The 18,300-nt window shown below is 37.9% G+C and overlaps 2 protein-coding genes and 1 non-coding gene across 4 annotated transcripts in view; all 3 read right to left on the bottom strand.

Moving 5' to 3' along the window:
* Positions 1 to 550: 550 nt before the first annotated feature.
* Positions 551 to 4,516, bottom strand: LOC107718374 (SOSS complex subunit B2-like). 2 transcript variants are annotated; one of them, XM_016525420.1, is made up of 7 exons: positions 3,559 to 4,516; positions 3,185 to 3,323; positions 2,844 to 2,915; positions 1,973 to 2,057; positions 1,592 to 1,652; positions 1,416 to 1,486; positions 1,181 to 1,289 (listed from the first exon to the last, which is right to left on the bottom strand). In XM_016525420.1, the coding sequence occupies exons 1-7, from the start codon at positions 3,650 to 3,652 to the stop codon at positions 1,263 to 1,265; spliced, it is 549 nt and encodes a 182-aa protein (XP_016380906.1). In that variant the 5' UTR covers positions 3,653 to 4,516; the 3' UTR covers positions 1,181 to 1,262. The 2 variants fall into 2 exon arrangements, with proteins under 2 accessions (XP_016380905.1, XP_016380906.1); XM_016525419.1 differs by lacking the exon at positions 1,416 to 1,486 and having other exon boundaries at positions 551 to 1,289.
* Positions 4,517 to 5,278: 762 nt separating this feature from the next.
* Positions 5,279 to 5,360, bottom strand: trnas-cga (transfer RNA serine (anticodon CGA)). Its single transcript has one exon. It is a non-coding gene; the product is annotated as a tRNA-Ser (tRNA).
* Positions 5,361 to 7,184: 1,824 nt separating this feature from the next.
* LOC107718373 (serum deprivation-response protein-like) overlaps positions 7,185 to 18,300 on the bottom strand; it is a 14,179-nt gene continuing 3,063 nt past the window's right edge. The window contains exon 2 of the mRNA XM_016525418.1: positions 7,185 to 8,817. Within this exon, the coding sequence (XP_016380904.1) occupies positions 7,966 to 8,817 (852 nt within the window). The 3' untranslated portion in view covers positions 7,185 to 7,965. The remainder of the gene's footprint in view (positions 8,818 to 18,300) is intronic.

The raw sequence follows: 18,300 nt of genomic DNA, 5'->3' as shown, positions 1-18,300 counted from the left end.
ATGCTGCACTGTTGGAACAACACAGGACTCATGGGAGCGTTCACCTTTTCTTTTCTGAACAATCGATTTTCCAGATGTCCCAAACAGTCGGAAGGGAGCTTCACCAGAGAAAATAACTTTGCACCAGTCTTCTGCCGTCTAATCCTTGTACTTCCTGCAGAATGTCAGTCTGTCCTTGACGTTTTTCTTGGGAGAGAAGTGGCTTCTTTGCTGCCCTTCTTGACACCAGGCCGTTGTCCAGAAGTCTTGGCCTCACTGTGCATGCAGAGCAAAGCAATGATGGCTGCACGTGTTTCTTTGGAGGAAACCATTGCTAACAAGAACACAATGATTGGAAGGGCGTCTTCCCTCCTTTTATAGCAGTCTGCTCTTACAATATAATTAGTATGATAGTGATTTTACCTGACTAGTACTCATTCACACTTTCTCATGTGCTGTTGATATGATTAGTCAATTAATGCTAGCTGGTCATTTCGTGTCAGGATCAAAAAAAGTGAAATTAGTTTTTTTGTGAAAAGTTAATTTTTTGGCGAATGAAGCTTTTAGCAATTATTTAAAAATGCATCCGATCACTCTTCACAATAATCTAGAAACAACGTGAATTAACACCACAACAGTTTAAAGCAGCAAACTTTGCAAAACACAACTTATGTCACTGCCAAAACTTTTGGCCATGACTGTAGTTAGTCACTTTGAAGTTCTTTCCCCAATTTGCAACAACAGTCAATAATTCCTGAATCACATGGCAATGCATTCACTATAAATTAACAGCAGAAAGTGCATTGTGTTCAAGTAGGGTGTATAGTTCAACAACACATTTAGGGAAAGGAAATAAATGGTGGGCCACTGAACAGGCACTCAACAGGCAAAGAGTATGCCATATTTTAACTGTAACAAGTTGAACTCGAAACTTTTGAGATTATCAAATAATCACTACGCAAATATTGGCACATGACAAAGCAAAAAGCACAGGTGGCAAGACCGTAGCACTGAACCTCGTATCTCTTAATTGGCAGCATTGTTTTGTGTATTGGTTTGTGGAAGGATTTTAGGGAGGAGTGGGAACATGAAAGTTGTTTTGCGGTCTCATCTCTTTGAAGCCCGTCTTGGGTCCCTGCCATTGCTAATGGTAACTGTGGGATTGGGTGGAGCAGCGGGTCCCCCTGCAGTTACTGAGGGTGGCCCATTGCCTGGAACACGCCCATTTGGTCTTCTTGGAGCCCCAAAATTGGGATCCCGAGGCACAGGTGCAGCACTGTTATTCAGAAATACTGGCACAGTACCATTTCCTGTTGGACAAATAGTTAAAACGAAGATGACAGACTTAATCAACATATCACAGAGACACTATAATGAGTGTTCCAGCTATTACTCTAGTTTCATCAATAAGCAGACACTTATCAAAAGCAACTTACAGTATGCCAACGGTAGGTACAAACAGGAGTGAGATCGCAGTAAATCAAATTTCTGAGATAGAACCTGCAACCTTCGTTAGCAGATCAGATTCCAAACCATTAAGCTACCACTACAAAATCAGCATTGGTTACCCTAGTAGGACAGACTGTGTGAAGTACAAGCCATATTTGCTCACCTGTCTGTGCAGGAGTACCTGCATTTTGATTCAGTGGAGAAATTCCCCGCTGTTCTTTACCCTATTGAGAGCACAAGAGATAAGACACCATTGTGTTGACTTTAGTCATAAACCAGCACCTCCTGTTATGCAGTTTAATGGCTCAGTATTTGAATGTGCAGCAGAAGTAAAACCAAATGTTTGCTTCTGCATAAATTACTTAAACATTCCTATTTATCTGTTCTAAACAAGGACTTTGAAATGAGGTAGAATGCAAAACAAGCCTATGTTTTTCACAATAACTGAAGCAAATGTATGCATGCAAACAATTGAAAAGGAAGTATACTCATTCAGGCATCACACTGAGGTGCCATTTTGCATAAACAGGAAGACTGGACTCACTGTTTTGTTCTGCTGGTTAGCTTGTGCTAGCAGCTCTGGATTTGGTTCACTGAAATTAGGAACCTCAGAATACACCATACAGAACCTGTGAAAGACAATGCAAACTAAATATGCTTTTAATGACACTTACATGCATGACTTAGGTAGAAGCATTTATTCAAAGCAACTTGCATTGAAGATGTACATGTTATCAGTTCATGCATTGCCTGAGAATCAAACATGACCTTGGCATTGCTGGTGCAATGCTCTCCTGTTTGAGCTACAGGAACATGCTTATAAAAAGTGACTGAGGGCTAGGTTTTCATTTATATAACAAAACCATATATATACACCGGTATATATATATATATATATATATATGAGATGAGACAATGGCTGAAATTAAGTGTTCCCACACCTTTTTACCCAGTACATCAGTCAAGTTTATGGTCAGTAATAACGTTAAATGTTTGAGCAAAGCATAAAAACCAGGGGTGTCCAATTATGTTTCCGTTTCATGCCTATTTAAATAGGGTTGAAACTAAACTGAAAGTGACACTCCAAGAACAAGACTGGACTCCAATGCTATAGACATTTTCGGGATTTTCCCAGATTTGGAAATGAGATTTCAGTGTTTCTCCATAGTCACAGGAACCCTTATTTTTAACCAGGTTTGACATTTACTGAACTCTCAAAGTATTCGCATACGGAAATCATGCAATATCTACCCACTGACTCTAGATTTTGGAACTGACACAAGGGTTAATTACCATTTTGGTTTATCTGCCAAGTGGACATAGTTATTGCCCAATGCTGATAAACCACAAAATAATGAACGTGACAAATGATTTATATGCAGCATGTATTGTGGGAGAAAATATTTAATACTCACTCTCCTATTTTCTGTAAGTCTCCTCCTCGTCCAGTGTACAGTGTAAGGCACCCCTTCCAGATTGAAGCATACCTAGCCAGACACAAATATTTCCAAGTTGAAAAACGTATCATCTGTACCCAATGCAATATGTTCATAAGCCTTAATTCAGATTTATTCTGTACACTGCTACAACATGCATCATTGTTTCTGATGACGTCTTACAGGATGCCAAGCATTTTAGACCAGTTTGAAAGAGCAAGTTGCCGGTTTGTGTTTGATTGACAACCCAATAGCAACACGGGGTTTGACGTGTCTAAGGTCTGAATAAACTACACCGACAGACAGGAGGAAGTTCGTACCCTCTAGTAAGGCGGATGATGTCCCCGGGCTGGATGAGGCTGCCCAGCTCATCCCACACAGAGATGCAGATGCTGCCGCTCTTATCCGCCACCCTGCACGAGCGCACCTCGTGCCCGTCCTTTGTCTTCGTCACCCGACCTGCGCGTGCACAGCAAAGTTAACAGTCAAATCTCAACTGTAACAAAACTACTAAACACACACAAACAGTTGCGTTACACGACGGCATATACCTGGAAAATCAAAGCTACAAGAACACAGCAACAGAGACGTCAAGCGCAACGTTTAGACATGAGAATCATGAATGTTAGCTGTGAGGAATTAGCTCCTCGTGCTAATAAACGGTCGTGAGGGGCACAGCAGTGAATCCACTTACCGATTTCCAAAACGATAAAGACGATATTAAGGTTTTTCAATCCGGGCTTTACATCTTTAATCAAAGTCACAGCTTCGTTGAAGATATTCGACATTTCTGAAGGGTGAGGTGGAGGTTAGCACACCGGCTAGCGAAACCACAGATGTGTGAGAGGATCTCTTGATCTAAATCTGTGCTCTGAGTGGGTTGTTTTATTTGCCAAATAAACTTTACTTGGCTAATAAACGTTGTATACAAGACCCTTTTGGAAAGGCTGAGGTGTTTCTAGCGTAACATTTGAGGCTGTTTGTTTTCACACATCCCCACCGAGCTAAAATAATCAAAGTAAAAAGGGGGAAATATTTCCTCCTCCACGATTACAAATATTCGTATAAAACACTCGTTTGTTTTCCAGACAGATATTTTAGACTTCATCCTTTCCTAAAATTGAAAAACTACGACTCCAAAACTTCGCTTCTAAGTCTGTCAGTGCTTAAAATGTCTAGCATCCAGATTGATTTATACCGAGTCACGGCCTTTTTGTTAGCCTACACTATCAATACACGACGTCAAATGAACAAATAGCTATTAAAATGGACGTTTCTTTACATAAACGTGCCGGTTATGTTGCGTTTAAAACCGTGCCAGTGAGTTCAAACTCAACAATAAGGCGTCTCTTCATTTCCCCCTTCACACGAATATCATTAATCTGGTGTCTAATCGGCATTCAAAGGCTAAAGCGACGACTGAGTCAATCTAAAAACGGATGTCAGCCGAGATAACGAATAGCTACCTAACTATAATGTGCGTTATGAGCAGTTCGAAACTTCCTGATGGCCTTTCAAATTGATATAATTATAGCATGTTTTCTACATGTGCAGCACTGCAAGCTTACTAAGAAAAGAGAATAAAAATGCTGTCGCAAAAGAGGGGAAATCTCTATTTCACAGTGCCATCTTGCCTCTCACTCAATAACAAAGCGTCTGCTCTGCGCCAGTGTGTGTGTTCGGTTCTTTAAATTCTACCGGATGTACCATCTCACTGTTTCGCGGGGGTGTTCAAAGATGTGTTATTGACGTTAAATACACAAATGCGATTTTAATTTACGCACATTTGAGTGAACAGACATTACAAACGATTCACTCTGTATTATCCAGTATCATTAACATCGCAAAGGAACGAAAGCTTTAGAGACTCAAGTGTTGGTTTTTACCGTGTTCTTGTTACATTTCAGATCAATCTGATTGGACACCGTGAAGAATGTGTCCACATGGATAGGAAATAACCACACTCCATTTCCATGTACGATTGCCGACGCTGTGTAATATGATTTGATTACACGTTCCAAAATATTTCTAAAGGTATTTGGGTTGCATCATCAACATCAAGTGATCCAAATGAGGTGATGATGCAACCCAAATCAATAGCCTGATCATCCAATATACTGTTGGCAGTTACAGTTTTGCTGTATTTGAAGGGTTGGGTCCTGTATATGACCCCTGTATATTAATGAAGTGCAGATAAACCTGCGTTGGCGTTAACATCAAGGAAATCCAACAAACTTGTAAAGGCCATGTAGATAAGTGCATAACATGCATAATGTGCTTTCCGAATCAAAGTGTGAAAACATGACTAGCTAGATTTAGATCGTTATGAATTTTCACACATATAACTGACATGTAAATTTGTTTTTAGGGTTACAGCAACAATAATTCGCTCAGTCTCGCGCGAAAAGGAACTTCGTCACGAACAGGATTCGAACCTGTGCGGGGAAACCCCATTGGATTTCGAATCCAACGCCTTAACCTCTCGGCCACCGTGACGCCATATTTGATTCTCGCAAATGCATGACAAGCATGATATTCGACATAAATAGCTTAAAATAAAATTCTATGTAGACACAATTTTCGTCTAGATTTAAAACTTTTCAGACAAATTACTATCTAAAAAATCTATAAAACACTATTTATTAGGACATGGTGTTCAAATAAACTTTCCTGAGGCGATAATATTGAAGCAAAAGCAATTACGTAAATGTAATGAAAATCCGACTTGTTTTTAGTGAAGCATAAGAATACGATTTTTTTTCAAATCACAATCTGATAAGGTTCTGAGTAACAAAATAAAATATTTATATTTTGTTACTAAACAACTATTTAGTTTTACGGGCTTATGTTTGATAATCATCAACAAGCAGATGAAATCGTAAACTGACGGCATTTGGCCACACGGTGGAGACAACATCATCCATTATTGTAAAGGTCCAGTTCCACGAGGTGGCCAAGGAGGAAAATAAATAAATAAATAGATAGATAGATAAAATTATTTAATAAACAAATAATACTAATAGCAGCAGTACATTTGGATGTGAATCCCTTGTTTGTTTGTTTTTTTGCTTTTAAATATTTTCCTTTGAATGAAAATGTCTTCTCTTTATGGCACATACAATCTCAGCTAATATCCTCTGTACCTCCTTACATATTTCACACTGTCAGTGGAAGCTGTTGGTACAGGGACGCGGGAAGTAGGGGTGCTGAGGGGGCTGCAGCACCCCCTGTTTTCACATGGTTGCAAATGCAACGCCAAGTTTGTTCATTTAAATTTATTCAGTTTTAGCATTTAATAATTTATTTGTAATGATCTCTGAAATGTAAATTGTACATTTTTGGGTGTGTCCCCCCCCAACACGGACACACACAGCACCCCCAACCGAAAACATCTTCCCGCGCCCCTGTGTTGGTACCTCAAAAAACCTACTTCAACCTGGACAGATATACAGTATATGTAACCTGACCCCTCAGTGTACCTGAGAGCCAGAGATTTTAGACTGCTTGCCAAACCCACATGTGGTTGATGTAGAAAATGAAACCTTGAAGTTTTCTGTTAAGACCAACTATTTATCTTACCTCACATACTCCACATTTACTAAGTGAAGAACAACAGAACTTGAGACACTTAAAATCCTCTTTCTTCGCACACTTTTAAATTGCATTAATAAATGCATAAATGTTGACAACATTTGTCTAGATAATTGTTCATTCTTGTAAACAAAATCCACCAAACAAGGTCAAGGACTAGGTAATTTATATTTATATAGCACCTTAAAACAACATAATTGCTGACCAAGGGTGGTTGGGGGACGGGTCTCGAGCCCCTGCCCCCTTAATCGCCGGCGCTAAAGTGCCCTTTCTGTGTCTCAGTAGTGTGTGTATACTGAATAGTTTAGTGTGAGATAGATAGAAGTAGAACCCCCAATGGGGGGTAGTGTTTTAGTTTAGAAGTCTAATCTATCTGGCAGCAATTTTTATATTTACAGGTCTGAGTACAAAGTATTTCATCAATGAATCATCTAATTAATGTTAGTGTTTAGCAGAATATGAAGTTATTACATCAGCAATAAGGAATGTTTGACTACACAAATACTTCTGCTTCACTGTACATTTGTATTTATCAAGCTGTATGTGTGCCCTTGCCGTGCACTATAGCAGTAATTGAAGTTGTTGGCAGCAGCAAGGTTGTCATGGAGATGGCAGTCAATTGTGCAGGCTTTTCCCTAGAAAATTTGTAAAAATGCTTCCCACTATGTCAAGCACTGCTATCAGTCCTCATAGACATCTACTTATTCAAGCCATGAGACGGAGTGCTGCTAAATATTTTAATAAACATTCTAAAAATGTCAAAAACATAACTTTGTCAACATATAACGTCTTGTCTTTTGTAGTTGTCTGTTTTATACCGTACAAAAGTACTTTGGTGGTACAATGTTACAGTAATGATGTTCCATGTTGTTACTATATATTTCATGGTTACCATATTAACATACAATTGTTTCTACATGGTACTCCAAACAATACCATGGTATTTGCATCAAAGTCCTTTGAGTGAAAAATTAAGTACTGCTTCCAAAAACCATAATACTACCTTTTTTGTAAGTGATTTAATACTTAATCTTATGTACATTGACAGAAAAGAGTCTGGACTCCAGCATAACAAAGGACAGATTGGCACACACATTGCCTCTCCTACACACAAAGAAAAAACGATAGAGAGGGAGAGTTCAGGCATTTCAGTTCAGTCAATTTCATGGTATTCACAGGCTCCCACAGGAAAATATAGCTATTTCGGTGTATCATTGTGGTGACAGTGGTCTGAACTGCTGTACCATTCTCTGGGCCTTTATACAGAATCTATTTGAAATGGAATCTAAATGGAATTTCCTCCTACAAGAACATGCTTAATTTCTGAACTTAACACAATAGGTTATAGATACATTATATTTGGGATTAATTCAGGACAATATGTTATTTTAGCAGATATGCTAACATTAAACAAGCTTGGGGACAAGATACCAGTGGCACAAGGGAGTAACTACGCTTCCCAAAGTCTCAGAAGTGGATTGAAGTCAGAGGGCTAGAAACACAACTATATCTAAGAAGTTAGCTCAACAGTAGCTGCAGCTGACGGTGGAGACACGGATGCTTCTTCTGCAGGTCTCGCATCCTTCTCCTCCTCCTCTTCCTCCTTCCCATTTTCATCATGATCATCAGTGTCATCATCTTCTTTATCCATTTCTTCTTCAGCCAGAGTCGCAGATGGACCGTTCTCGAGATCTCCACCCTCATCTGAAACGAACACCTCTCCATCCCCACTGCCTGGGGTGGAGGGGTTGTGATGATCGTTTCCATTTGCTTTCTCAGCCAGGGGCAGCTCACCATCAGGTCCCCCAATGTTGGGAACTTCCACTAGGCTGAGGTTCCTGGGTGAGCTCCCAGGCTGCTGGGAGGAGTCAGCATCTCCATCTCGTACCTTCTTGACGTTGAAGGTCATTGGAGAGACGCGGAAGGACGAGCTCTTGGAAGAGGAGCTCTTCGGGTGGTTGGGGATGAAGCTTTTCTTGATTTTCTCGCGCTGTTCTGGAGGCACGATCTTGTTGATCTTCTTCTCGATGCTGCTTCTCGAGAAAGCCTTTTTTAGACTATCCACCTTCTTCAGACTGGAGCGCTTGAACTTGTCAGCACGAGAGCGCTCCAGACGTTCGCTTCCCAAACCTGGGAAACTCTCTTCATGCAAATCCAGGGAATCATCGCCACCCTCTGCTAGAAGGCTCGTTGCTCCTTTTTCCTCGTCCTCATCAGAGGAGAGGCTGATGGTCTGCAGACCTTCATCTTGAGAACGGTTTAAATCAGTGAGCGGAGTTGGTGCAGATGGAGCAATCTCATCCTGAGAGGTGGAGGCCAGGCCATCTTTAGTAAGCAGAGTGGAGGGGATTTCATTGTCCTCCTGAAATTGGAGAGAAAGAAAACGTGTTTAGCAGCTGAAAGATTCCATGTGTATTTTTTTTTTCCATGTTGTTACATTTTGCAGATGATTTTACTGTTTATCAGTTCATGCATTTTGTAGGAATCAAACCCACAACCTTGCCATTGCTAGCAGCATACTGTACTGTAAAGATTTGTTTCAGGTCCACACACTACTTTTGTACAAATAAACAAAACAAAGAGATGAGTCAGTTTGTGTGTTGTTTTTTAAGTTATATATTGTGCAATCTGCTGAAAAACCTGTTTGTTGCAGAGCAAGCTATACCCAAGGCATGTGGAGGCATTGTCTTGGAGTTACTCCAAAGCAAAAAAAAAAAGTGTTGATGGCAAGAGGTTGAGGTTTACTCTTCCCACCAAATTCCATTTAAAAATCTTTGATTTAAAACTTACATGTATAAAAATGCAAACCGAAATCTTGTTTCACTCAACAATCTAAGTCAAGTTTTTGGGTATACTGCATAGCTCAATATACAGTATGTTGAATGCAATCATTTTTATCCCTTTCTTCTTTGCCTACATATGTTTCTTATTGTGTGATTATGCATGTACATAGATAAAATATGAATTAAGGTTACCTTATGCAAAATTAAATATGTACTCAATCATTTAATCATTGCAATAAACAAACAAAAACTCCAAATATGCCACACCCTTTTAAATCTCACTTTCAAAAAACGTCATTCTGTATGATTTATAAGCTGTTTTCCTTATAAGTCCTCACTAGTATTACTATCCTTGTGGGGACATTTGCTCCTCATAATGTAGGGAATACTAGATAGATACACACACACACAGACAGCGAGGACAGAAAATTCTCCCATCCATTTGATTTAAAAATTACATGCATAACAATGCAAACTGAAATCTTATTTCACTTAATGTAATTATTTTGTGAAGTCAAGATTTTTGGGTATACTGCATAGATTATGCATGTATACAAATAAATATAAACAAATGTTACCTTTTGCACAATTCAATATTCGGAAATAAACAACAACAACAAAAAGATCACCAAATATGCCACCCCCTTTCAAATCTCTCTCTGACACAGACAGTGCAGAATATTATCTTATCTCAGCTCTCCCCTCACACACGCAGACCCCTTACACAAACCTTGGGCATGGCTGCTGAGGTTTACAGGGGTTATGCTTCACGCTTAAGGAGTAAATTGAAGATCTGACCCTCAGGGAAGGGCGGAATAGCAGCACGAATGGAGCTTTTGCACACTCACCTGCTCCCTCTTAAGGGCACTAAGCACACTCCCAGTAATTCAGAGCACATGCCATGTATCTGTCCAAGCTCTAAACATCTAAATGGCAGATTTGTTACTGTATGCCAGTATTTCAGGATGAAATGGCTCTTTTAGCTGTGTTCAGCATTAAGCTTCACTAATTCAAAAGAACTGTTCCTGTTCCTTTAACCTATAATAAAGATGCAACATTCTAGACATTGAGAGCTCTCAGTTGTCGGACATTCACTATATTGTATTAGATGCACTATAAAATGGATCAACACAATAATGTAAAGACAACCTTATCCTCATCTCCTTGCCCTTGGCCACGAAACTCTGTGCCATTAACAAGAAGTTGGTTTACAAATTCCAGTGAAGGAACGGAACTCCCTTTTTTTTTTTACATTCAAGAAATCTTTCTGATTAATATGAGAAGAACCTTTTCCAAAGGTGCATTTTTTACAATGTGTTATGTGTGTGTGTGTGTTTTTCCCAAATGGATGGTACTCGTCTTTAACATTTCGCCTTTGAATAGCCAGTATCACCCTGAGGGCAAAGATCCAGTCAAAACCAGTGTTGACTCTGGGCTAACCAGTTTCTTCATGAGCAAACGTACAGAGTAACACCCCTCAGGTTCAAGAGCTACATGGAAACCAGAGCTGGGAGTTGGCTGTGTTCGGTTAGCTCTATAAATGTATTAGCTTTTAATTTTGTGATAACCTGGTAACGGCTACATTTCATAATTAAGAATAGAGTCAAACTCAGGTGACACCTTTATATGATGTTTTTAGCCAACCGTACAAGAACTGTAATATACAGAATCTACACAGAAGGGATTTAGCAAGATATTAGATGAAAAACTTTAACTCTGTAAAATGATCCCCTATTGAAATATGTTGATTCAGCTCGAATCTAATTAGTTTGTGCCTTGAGGGTCTTGTCAGATGAAAAGTGCACATATGAAATATATCTCCAAAAGTCTGGGAAATTTCACACAGTAGTAGGTTGACCCCAATCTGAAGGCTTTATTAAAAGAGTCTCAACGGTACAAATTTCATAAAAAGTAAAACTAATATAATGATGCATATTTTACAAAATCCTTTGGGGATGATGTCATTCTAGTGAAATTTTTCTCACATTTTTCTCACAAGCTGAAACCCAAAGAAGGGAGTCTCTGTTTTGTTCGTTTCACTCTTCATTTAGCATTTGCATTCTTAGTTGAAGCTGCTTGAGTCTTTCTGATCCTGCTCTGTATCCACCTTTCTTGACATTTGTTTCTCAGCCTTGTCTCTTGTGACACAGTGATAAATCAAGACATTTGCCATTCAGATTTTGACCTTTATCTAAATACACAATGACTTGCGAGGCTCAGAGGAAGAGAAAGAGGAGGGAACTGAAGGATAGAGAGGGAGAACTTTTGAAAACATCGTGTCACATGCTGATACCCCTGCTTTAGTGTGTAATGGGAGCCTGGATAATTAATGCGCCCCGCTGGAGGCCTCTGGACTTTTTGGAGTGGAAACATCGAAAGAGATGAGAGAAATGGTATGTGTGTGTGTGTGTCTCAATCAGGCTCGTAAGACCTGAACAGACAACACAAGTGCAGTGGAAAGCACGGGAAAGAAGCAGAGGAAGGACAAATATAAGAACAATAGAGGATGAGACTATTAGAAAACACACAAAGGAAGGATGTGTCACTGCTGGATGTTAGCAGTACTGAATTTGTTCTTGCTAAGGGAAAGTGTTTTTTGAGACAGTCATGAACAGTTGTCAGGAGCTGCTCTCAAAAACGATCACTACAGAGTTTTTAAAATGGAGAACCACGAGGGGTTAATATAAAAGTACAAACACTATAGCAGTGGCATTTTAGTATTATTTTTTATTTCAGTTTTAGTTTAATTTTAACATTTCAACCTGTACTTATTTTAGTTAGCTGCCAAAGAAATATCTCTTATTTTACTTTAGTTTAAGTTTTAATCTAATATTTATATTTCAGCTTTATTTCAGTTAGCAAAGATATTAGTAATAGTTTTAGTTTTTGAATTATTTAATGATAATAACACTGAATTATAGTCCATATAAAATACTGAGGAAAACCTGGCTGAAAAACATGAAATGTGCATCCAACACTTATTAAATACTAGAGAAGTGTAATGCAAATGTTTTTGAATAATAATAATAATAAAAAACAAACAAACAAATCTATAACAATACTGTTTTGCCATGAAAAAAAAACTGACACAATAAAACAACAAAGGCACAGTATTATTTTTTCTTCTCATCCTAGGAAAATGATTCTGCAACTGTCAATTCCCATGCAAATCTGACTCAGAAAAAGTCTATACCATCTGCATTTTTTTTGATGGTCAGTAAAACTAAAATAATGACTGAATTTCATGTTTAAAGCCCTTTTCTCTAACTTAACACCACTTAAATTAATTATGTAACATGTTTATAAGTATCTGATAATATAAAACACATGACATACAGCCCAAAAACATATGCTCACCCATCCGTTACCTGTTTATGTTGTGCGGAAGAAGTTCAGGGAATCTTGGGCTTTTCTCCAGATGGAGAGAATAAGTGGAAAGCAACAGCAACTGGCTTGAACACACAGTTCAATGAGATGCCGGGCAAAGCAATATGCTATCAAAGCCTCCGATCTGCAGCATTGTGAAAAATATGGGAAAACTATACTTAAAGGCCATCTGTGGACTTTCAACTGTCTTTGACTGAATTCAGCATAGCAGAGGTTTACTGCCCTGCAGAATTGAAGAGTATTTTATTTTATTTTTTGCATTTAATCTAATTTTGACTTATTATTGTCTGAGTTGATGAGAAGTGAGCTGTCTAAAAGAGGGGTCTGATTCCATCTCATTCTCTCCCTCTCTCAGGTTTATATTAAAAAAAGCTTAATTGTGTCTGTCTGGCCACTTGAATTAATCACATGATTAGTCATGCTTCCTGAAGTATCATTTTTCTAATTAAACTGTATTTATTTGAGTGAGTCCAATAATACCTGCAGAATGAGTGTGTCTGGATCATTTCATCTTCACAGGGCTTGACTTTTCATATATCACCCTTGACATATTTCTTATTTAAACTGTACATTTGGGTGGGGCATATCAAATGGCTTGTCTGTTTAAACAAATAGCCAACAGGCTTTAATTATAATAAGCAGTGAACCATTGCTACTTGTTAGTCAGTTGCAGGTGGTATTTATAAATCAGGGGTGGGGCATTCTCAATCCTCAAAACATTTGATTGGACAAACATCTGTGTGGTGCAGAATGAGTCATACCGGAACTTAACCTTGATCCTTCGCAAACGTTACTGAGCTGCGTGCTGGAGGAATCGTGGCTAGGAGGCAGGAAAGTGTATTTAGCAGGATTATATGAACACACTTCTCCTGAAATTCCACATTAGCTCGGTTTCATCAAAGTGAAACATCAGGGGTTTTTTTAATCCTTGAAAATTGAGTAGAAAAAAGGAATAAAAGTAAGGTACAGTCAACTGGTCATCATCAGTTGGTGTTTGTAGGCCGTACATTATGCGTGCAGCGATACGATACGAGAGATATGAAACTACCACAAAGTTGAAGGTTGCTGGGGCAACAGTCAAATATACAGTTTGGATTTCAGTATACAAAAATATTTGACTGCAGAATGCTGTGATTTACCAATCAGAATCAAGTAATCCAGAGCGTTGTAAAAAACAAACAGCCGTATGTGCATGTACAATGAATGATAAAGGGAGGAGTCGAGTTGTCAAACCAGAAATCCAGCACATTGAGCCGAAACATGCCTGAGCAGAGAAGATCTCTCTCTTTCTCTCTCTCTCTCTCTCTTTCTATCCATCTCATACTTCAGTTTGTTTTCCATTGTACTCATCCAGTTCATTCTATCTCTTCTGTTCCTCTGCTGTTTCCTCACCCGTCACAATCTCTTCCCTGGCCCTGAAGTTGTCATGCTTTGTTTTCATATAGTTTTCTTATTTCTTTCTCTCTCTTTCTCTTTCTTTCTGTCTGTCTATCTGTCTGTCTTTCTCCCCCCAGCTCTGTCTTTCTCTCAGATTTCCTTTGAGGTGAATCTTTGTTGGTTGAGGGTGGAGCTCAGGGAACGGCACAGGAATTATAATGAAAGGACATCAACCGTTGTATTCCAACCTGAGCTTAAAAACATGCAAGAATTCATAAAATATTATAATCGCAACCTGAATCAGTATATTCTTAGATTAAAACAGCAAGAACAAATCTCTGACATTCACCGAGCACAATAAGCAAACACATTTTCTCTCAGTGTCAGAGAATATAATCAATGGTGAGATCAAATCAACACAATCAAATTCAGATGAATGCTCTTTGTTGTTGAACAAACCGAACTGTGTGCATGCATGAAATGGATACAAATCTGGAAAAGGAAATCATGCTTTTGATTGATGAAAGAATACGTTTTGTTGTATAACCCATTGTTATTGTGCAGAATTATCAGACTGACTGTCTAATCAGAATCTGCTCCGTTGTTATAAAAAGCTCTTTCTCGTAATAGGAGGGCCTGTAAACACTGGCTATTGGGTTGTTTCCCTTCTCCTAAAGACTGTCACTTTCCCACAATTCACATTTGCACGCCCATATTTGTTTTTACCTTTCATTGAAGATCCTGATCTTGAGGATTAAACATCTATGTTATGTGAAAATAACGAAATGCACAATTAAACACATGCCGATGAACTGTTTGGTCAATCATACATGGCATTATTTGGATCTCAGCAGACTTACATCATCCTAATCAAGGCGTTCCATGGCATCTCTGGGCCAAAATAAACCCTGACAATGTTCAACAGGATTTCAGAGGGTGAACTAATGAGGGGAGTCGGAGCAACTACAAAGGTGTGAAAAATGACAGTTGTCAGATGTTATTGTGAACGCCCACTGCAGAAACATCTCATCCAAAATGTTCCTTCCTTCAAAAGCATAAAAGCAATAAAATATGTTTTATGACTATCCATAAAAGCCTTTTGTTTTTACCTTTCATTGAAGATCCTGATCTTGAGGATTAAACATCTATGTTATGTGAAAATAACGAAATGCACAATTAAACACATGCCGATGAACTGTTTGGTCAATCATACATGGCATTATTTGGATCTCAGCAGACTTACATCATCCTAATCAAGGCGTTCCATGGCATCTCTGGGCCAAAATAAACCCTGACAATGTTCAACAGGATTTCAGAGGGTGAACTAATGAGGGGAGTCGGAGCGACTACAAAGGTGTGAAAAATGACAGTTGTCAGATGTTATTGTGAACACCCACTGCAGAAACATCTCATCCAAAATGTTCCTTCCTTCAAAAGCATAAAAGCAATAAAATATGTTTTATGACTATCCATAAAAGCCTCATGTTTGCCATCAGTCATGCAGCTTGCCAAACTTCGCAGGCCCTGGTGAAGACATCTAAGGTGCATGTTATCCCTATAAGTATAGAAAGCATTTTTCTGCTAGACGTCGTGGAAAACATGCATTCGTAACCAATCTAGATTAGCAAAAACAGCATAAACTATGAATAGTTGTCTAGATTATTGTTGTGAACACATTTAATGATCCTTTCACAAGCACTGGCAACACAAACACAAAAAGGCCAAAGTTTTTAGCTTTTAGTTTTCAGCTGCAGTGAAGAGCCTCAGCACGTAGAACCACATTTTTCAAAAATCAACACTGATGTAGTTTTGAGAACACAGAAAGGGCAGTGATGCATTAAACATAAACATAGAGGCCTAAATGGGCAGTAATTACTGCAGATCATTAGTGCTTGTTAAGGGAAACAAGGCAGTTGACCAGACTGTCTCTCTCCAACACACATACATTTTCAGTGCCACACTCAATGTGTATACTGCGTTTCTTTCTTTCTTTCTTTCTCTTTCTTTCTTTCTTTCTTTCTTTCGGAGGGCCCTTGTGTGTTCAAACCACACCTTCCATCTCCAAAAGCCTTTGCACAGTGCACAGAAAGTTTATAATTACCACACAGGCGGTTGAGCATCGTCAGATGCCAAAAAATGAAACAAAACAAGCAAATGCGCATCCAAAGAGCAATAGTACTCTTCCAAAGCAAACTTCTGAGAGCGAATGGATTTGAGATGGCTCTCCCTTGTGTTTGCATTCCGTGTTTACTTTCAATAGAGTGTCATTCCATAGAACAATACACCATTGTTTTAATGGCCTGTGGTATAAGGACATGTACATCACTTTCCATTAACAATAAAAAAAAAGAAAGAAAAAGAGGAGAAAAGAAAAGTGTCTTGACTCAGAAGAGTCAGTGAGTTAAAGATCATTGTTATGTCATGTTGTATTGACGTGCAAAAAATTTGAAACATCACCTGCAGCTATAATGCCAAACATATGTTAATGTCCTAACACAAAGAGAGAAATTACATACCTGTGCTGTTCTGTCATTCCTTGAGGCACTTTACCACATGGGAAAGTGTGTTTTGACTTTGAGATACAAAGTCACAATTAGGGGAAACAAAGTCCCATTACATGAAACAAAACGCAATTGCAATTATGAGATAAAAAGTCATAATTTTTACCCTCATCACATTTACCCTTTTTTAATATTTATTTTTACTCTATTTAAACCTGGTTCCATACCTGACAATATCTATTAAACCACACAAACAACCCTCTCTGAGACGTACAAAGTGTGTGTGTGTGTGTGTGTTTATGTGTGTGTGAATACACTTACTTTATTGCAAACATATGAATACGGTACTGTTTAATGGTTTGGGGTCAGTGAGATTTTTAATGGGGTTTTTTTCAAAGTAGTCTTATGCTCAAAATGCTGCATTTATTTGATCAAAAATGCATAGTTCAAAATTAAGTACAATTTCACTGTTTTCTATTTTAATATATTTTATATTATTATTATCATTATTATTATCAATTTTGAAAAAGTTGTATTGCTTGGAAACTGTGATACATTTTAGAATTCTTTGATGATTAAAAAGTTTAAAAGAACAGCATTTATTAGAAATTATTCATTACATTAATAACATTATTAATGTCGTTACTGCAATTTTTGATCAATTGAATGTGTCCTTGCTGAATAAATGTATTCATTCATTTATTTTTAAAAAGTGTGTATTTCAGTAGATTCACAATACACACCAGGGTATGTATAAAATGTTGCATATAAACTGTCCTAAATTTGTTCTAAGATCATTTCTCAAAAGTGCATAAGTGCGATTCAGAGAAAACGAACGTGTGTACGCCTCTCTTCCAGATGTGACATTTATAAACCTTGAAATTGTGCTCAGCTGACTGGTGTCAGATCTCCGCCTTGTAAACGCCCCCTAATTAATATCATTACCATATAAAATAGCACACGCCAATATTTGACTTTCTATGCTTGAGAATGACGAGCACAAAGAAAAAAAAAAAACTTTACTGAGTCTGAAATTGAGGTGGTGCTGGCGGAGGTAGTGGTTCGTGCGGGGACACTTTTTATTTAGCCTAATAATGTGTAATTATTCTGTGGACAAACAATGTGTGTGTGGTTATATTTTTTCTATTGACTATTATCAAAATTACTACTTCTAGAAACAACAGAAATAATAATAATAATAATAATTATTATTATAATAATTATAAAACAATTAGGTTTCCAAAAGTAATAATAAAATACGAATTCAAGTAAAATTCAGTCATCTTATAAAAAGTGAGCCATCCTACTTTTAAAATCACTTGCTATGACAACTAATAAAAAGTTTAGTAGGCTATCACGAAATTCTTGCAAAACTTAAAAAAAAAAAAAAGTTCTGAAAAAACCTGCATGTGATTTGGCATTTCTTTATATTTACAGTTTACTAATGTTGCTCATATGTGCCATTAATGTAATGTACTGACACAAAAATATATAGTGTATTTTATAAAAATATAACTGATGTAAATGACAAAAACAAAGTTAAAGGCTGATGTCTCTATTCATTTTCACAGAAGCAAAGCAGCAGATGTTACAAATAAAAACAGTTAACAATGTTATTGAATAGAATGGGCTATATTAAAACAGTTATTGCACGACAGGCATTCTTATAGGCTACACAGACAAAACCGTCGGAGATGCGTTTATGCATTTTTTATTTTATTTTACGCATTAGTAGTAAATCAAGACTTCGCAAGTTCTCTTGTAAAATAAAATAATAAAAAACAACAACATGGAATA

Source organism: Sinocyclocheilus rhinocerous, unplaced genomic scaffold (genome assembly GCF_001515625.1).
Source record: "Sinocyclocheilus rhinocerous isolate Xijiao unplaced genomic scaffold, SAMN03320098_v1.1 scaffold5807, whole genome shotgun sequence".
Lineage (NCBI taxonomy): Eukaryota > Metazoa > Chordata > Actinopteri > Cypriniformes > Cyprinidae > Sinocyclocheilus > Sinocyclocheilus rhinocerous.
This window is presented reverse-complemented; position numbering and strand designations above follow the sequence as displayed.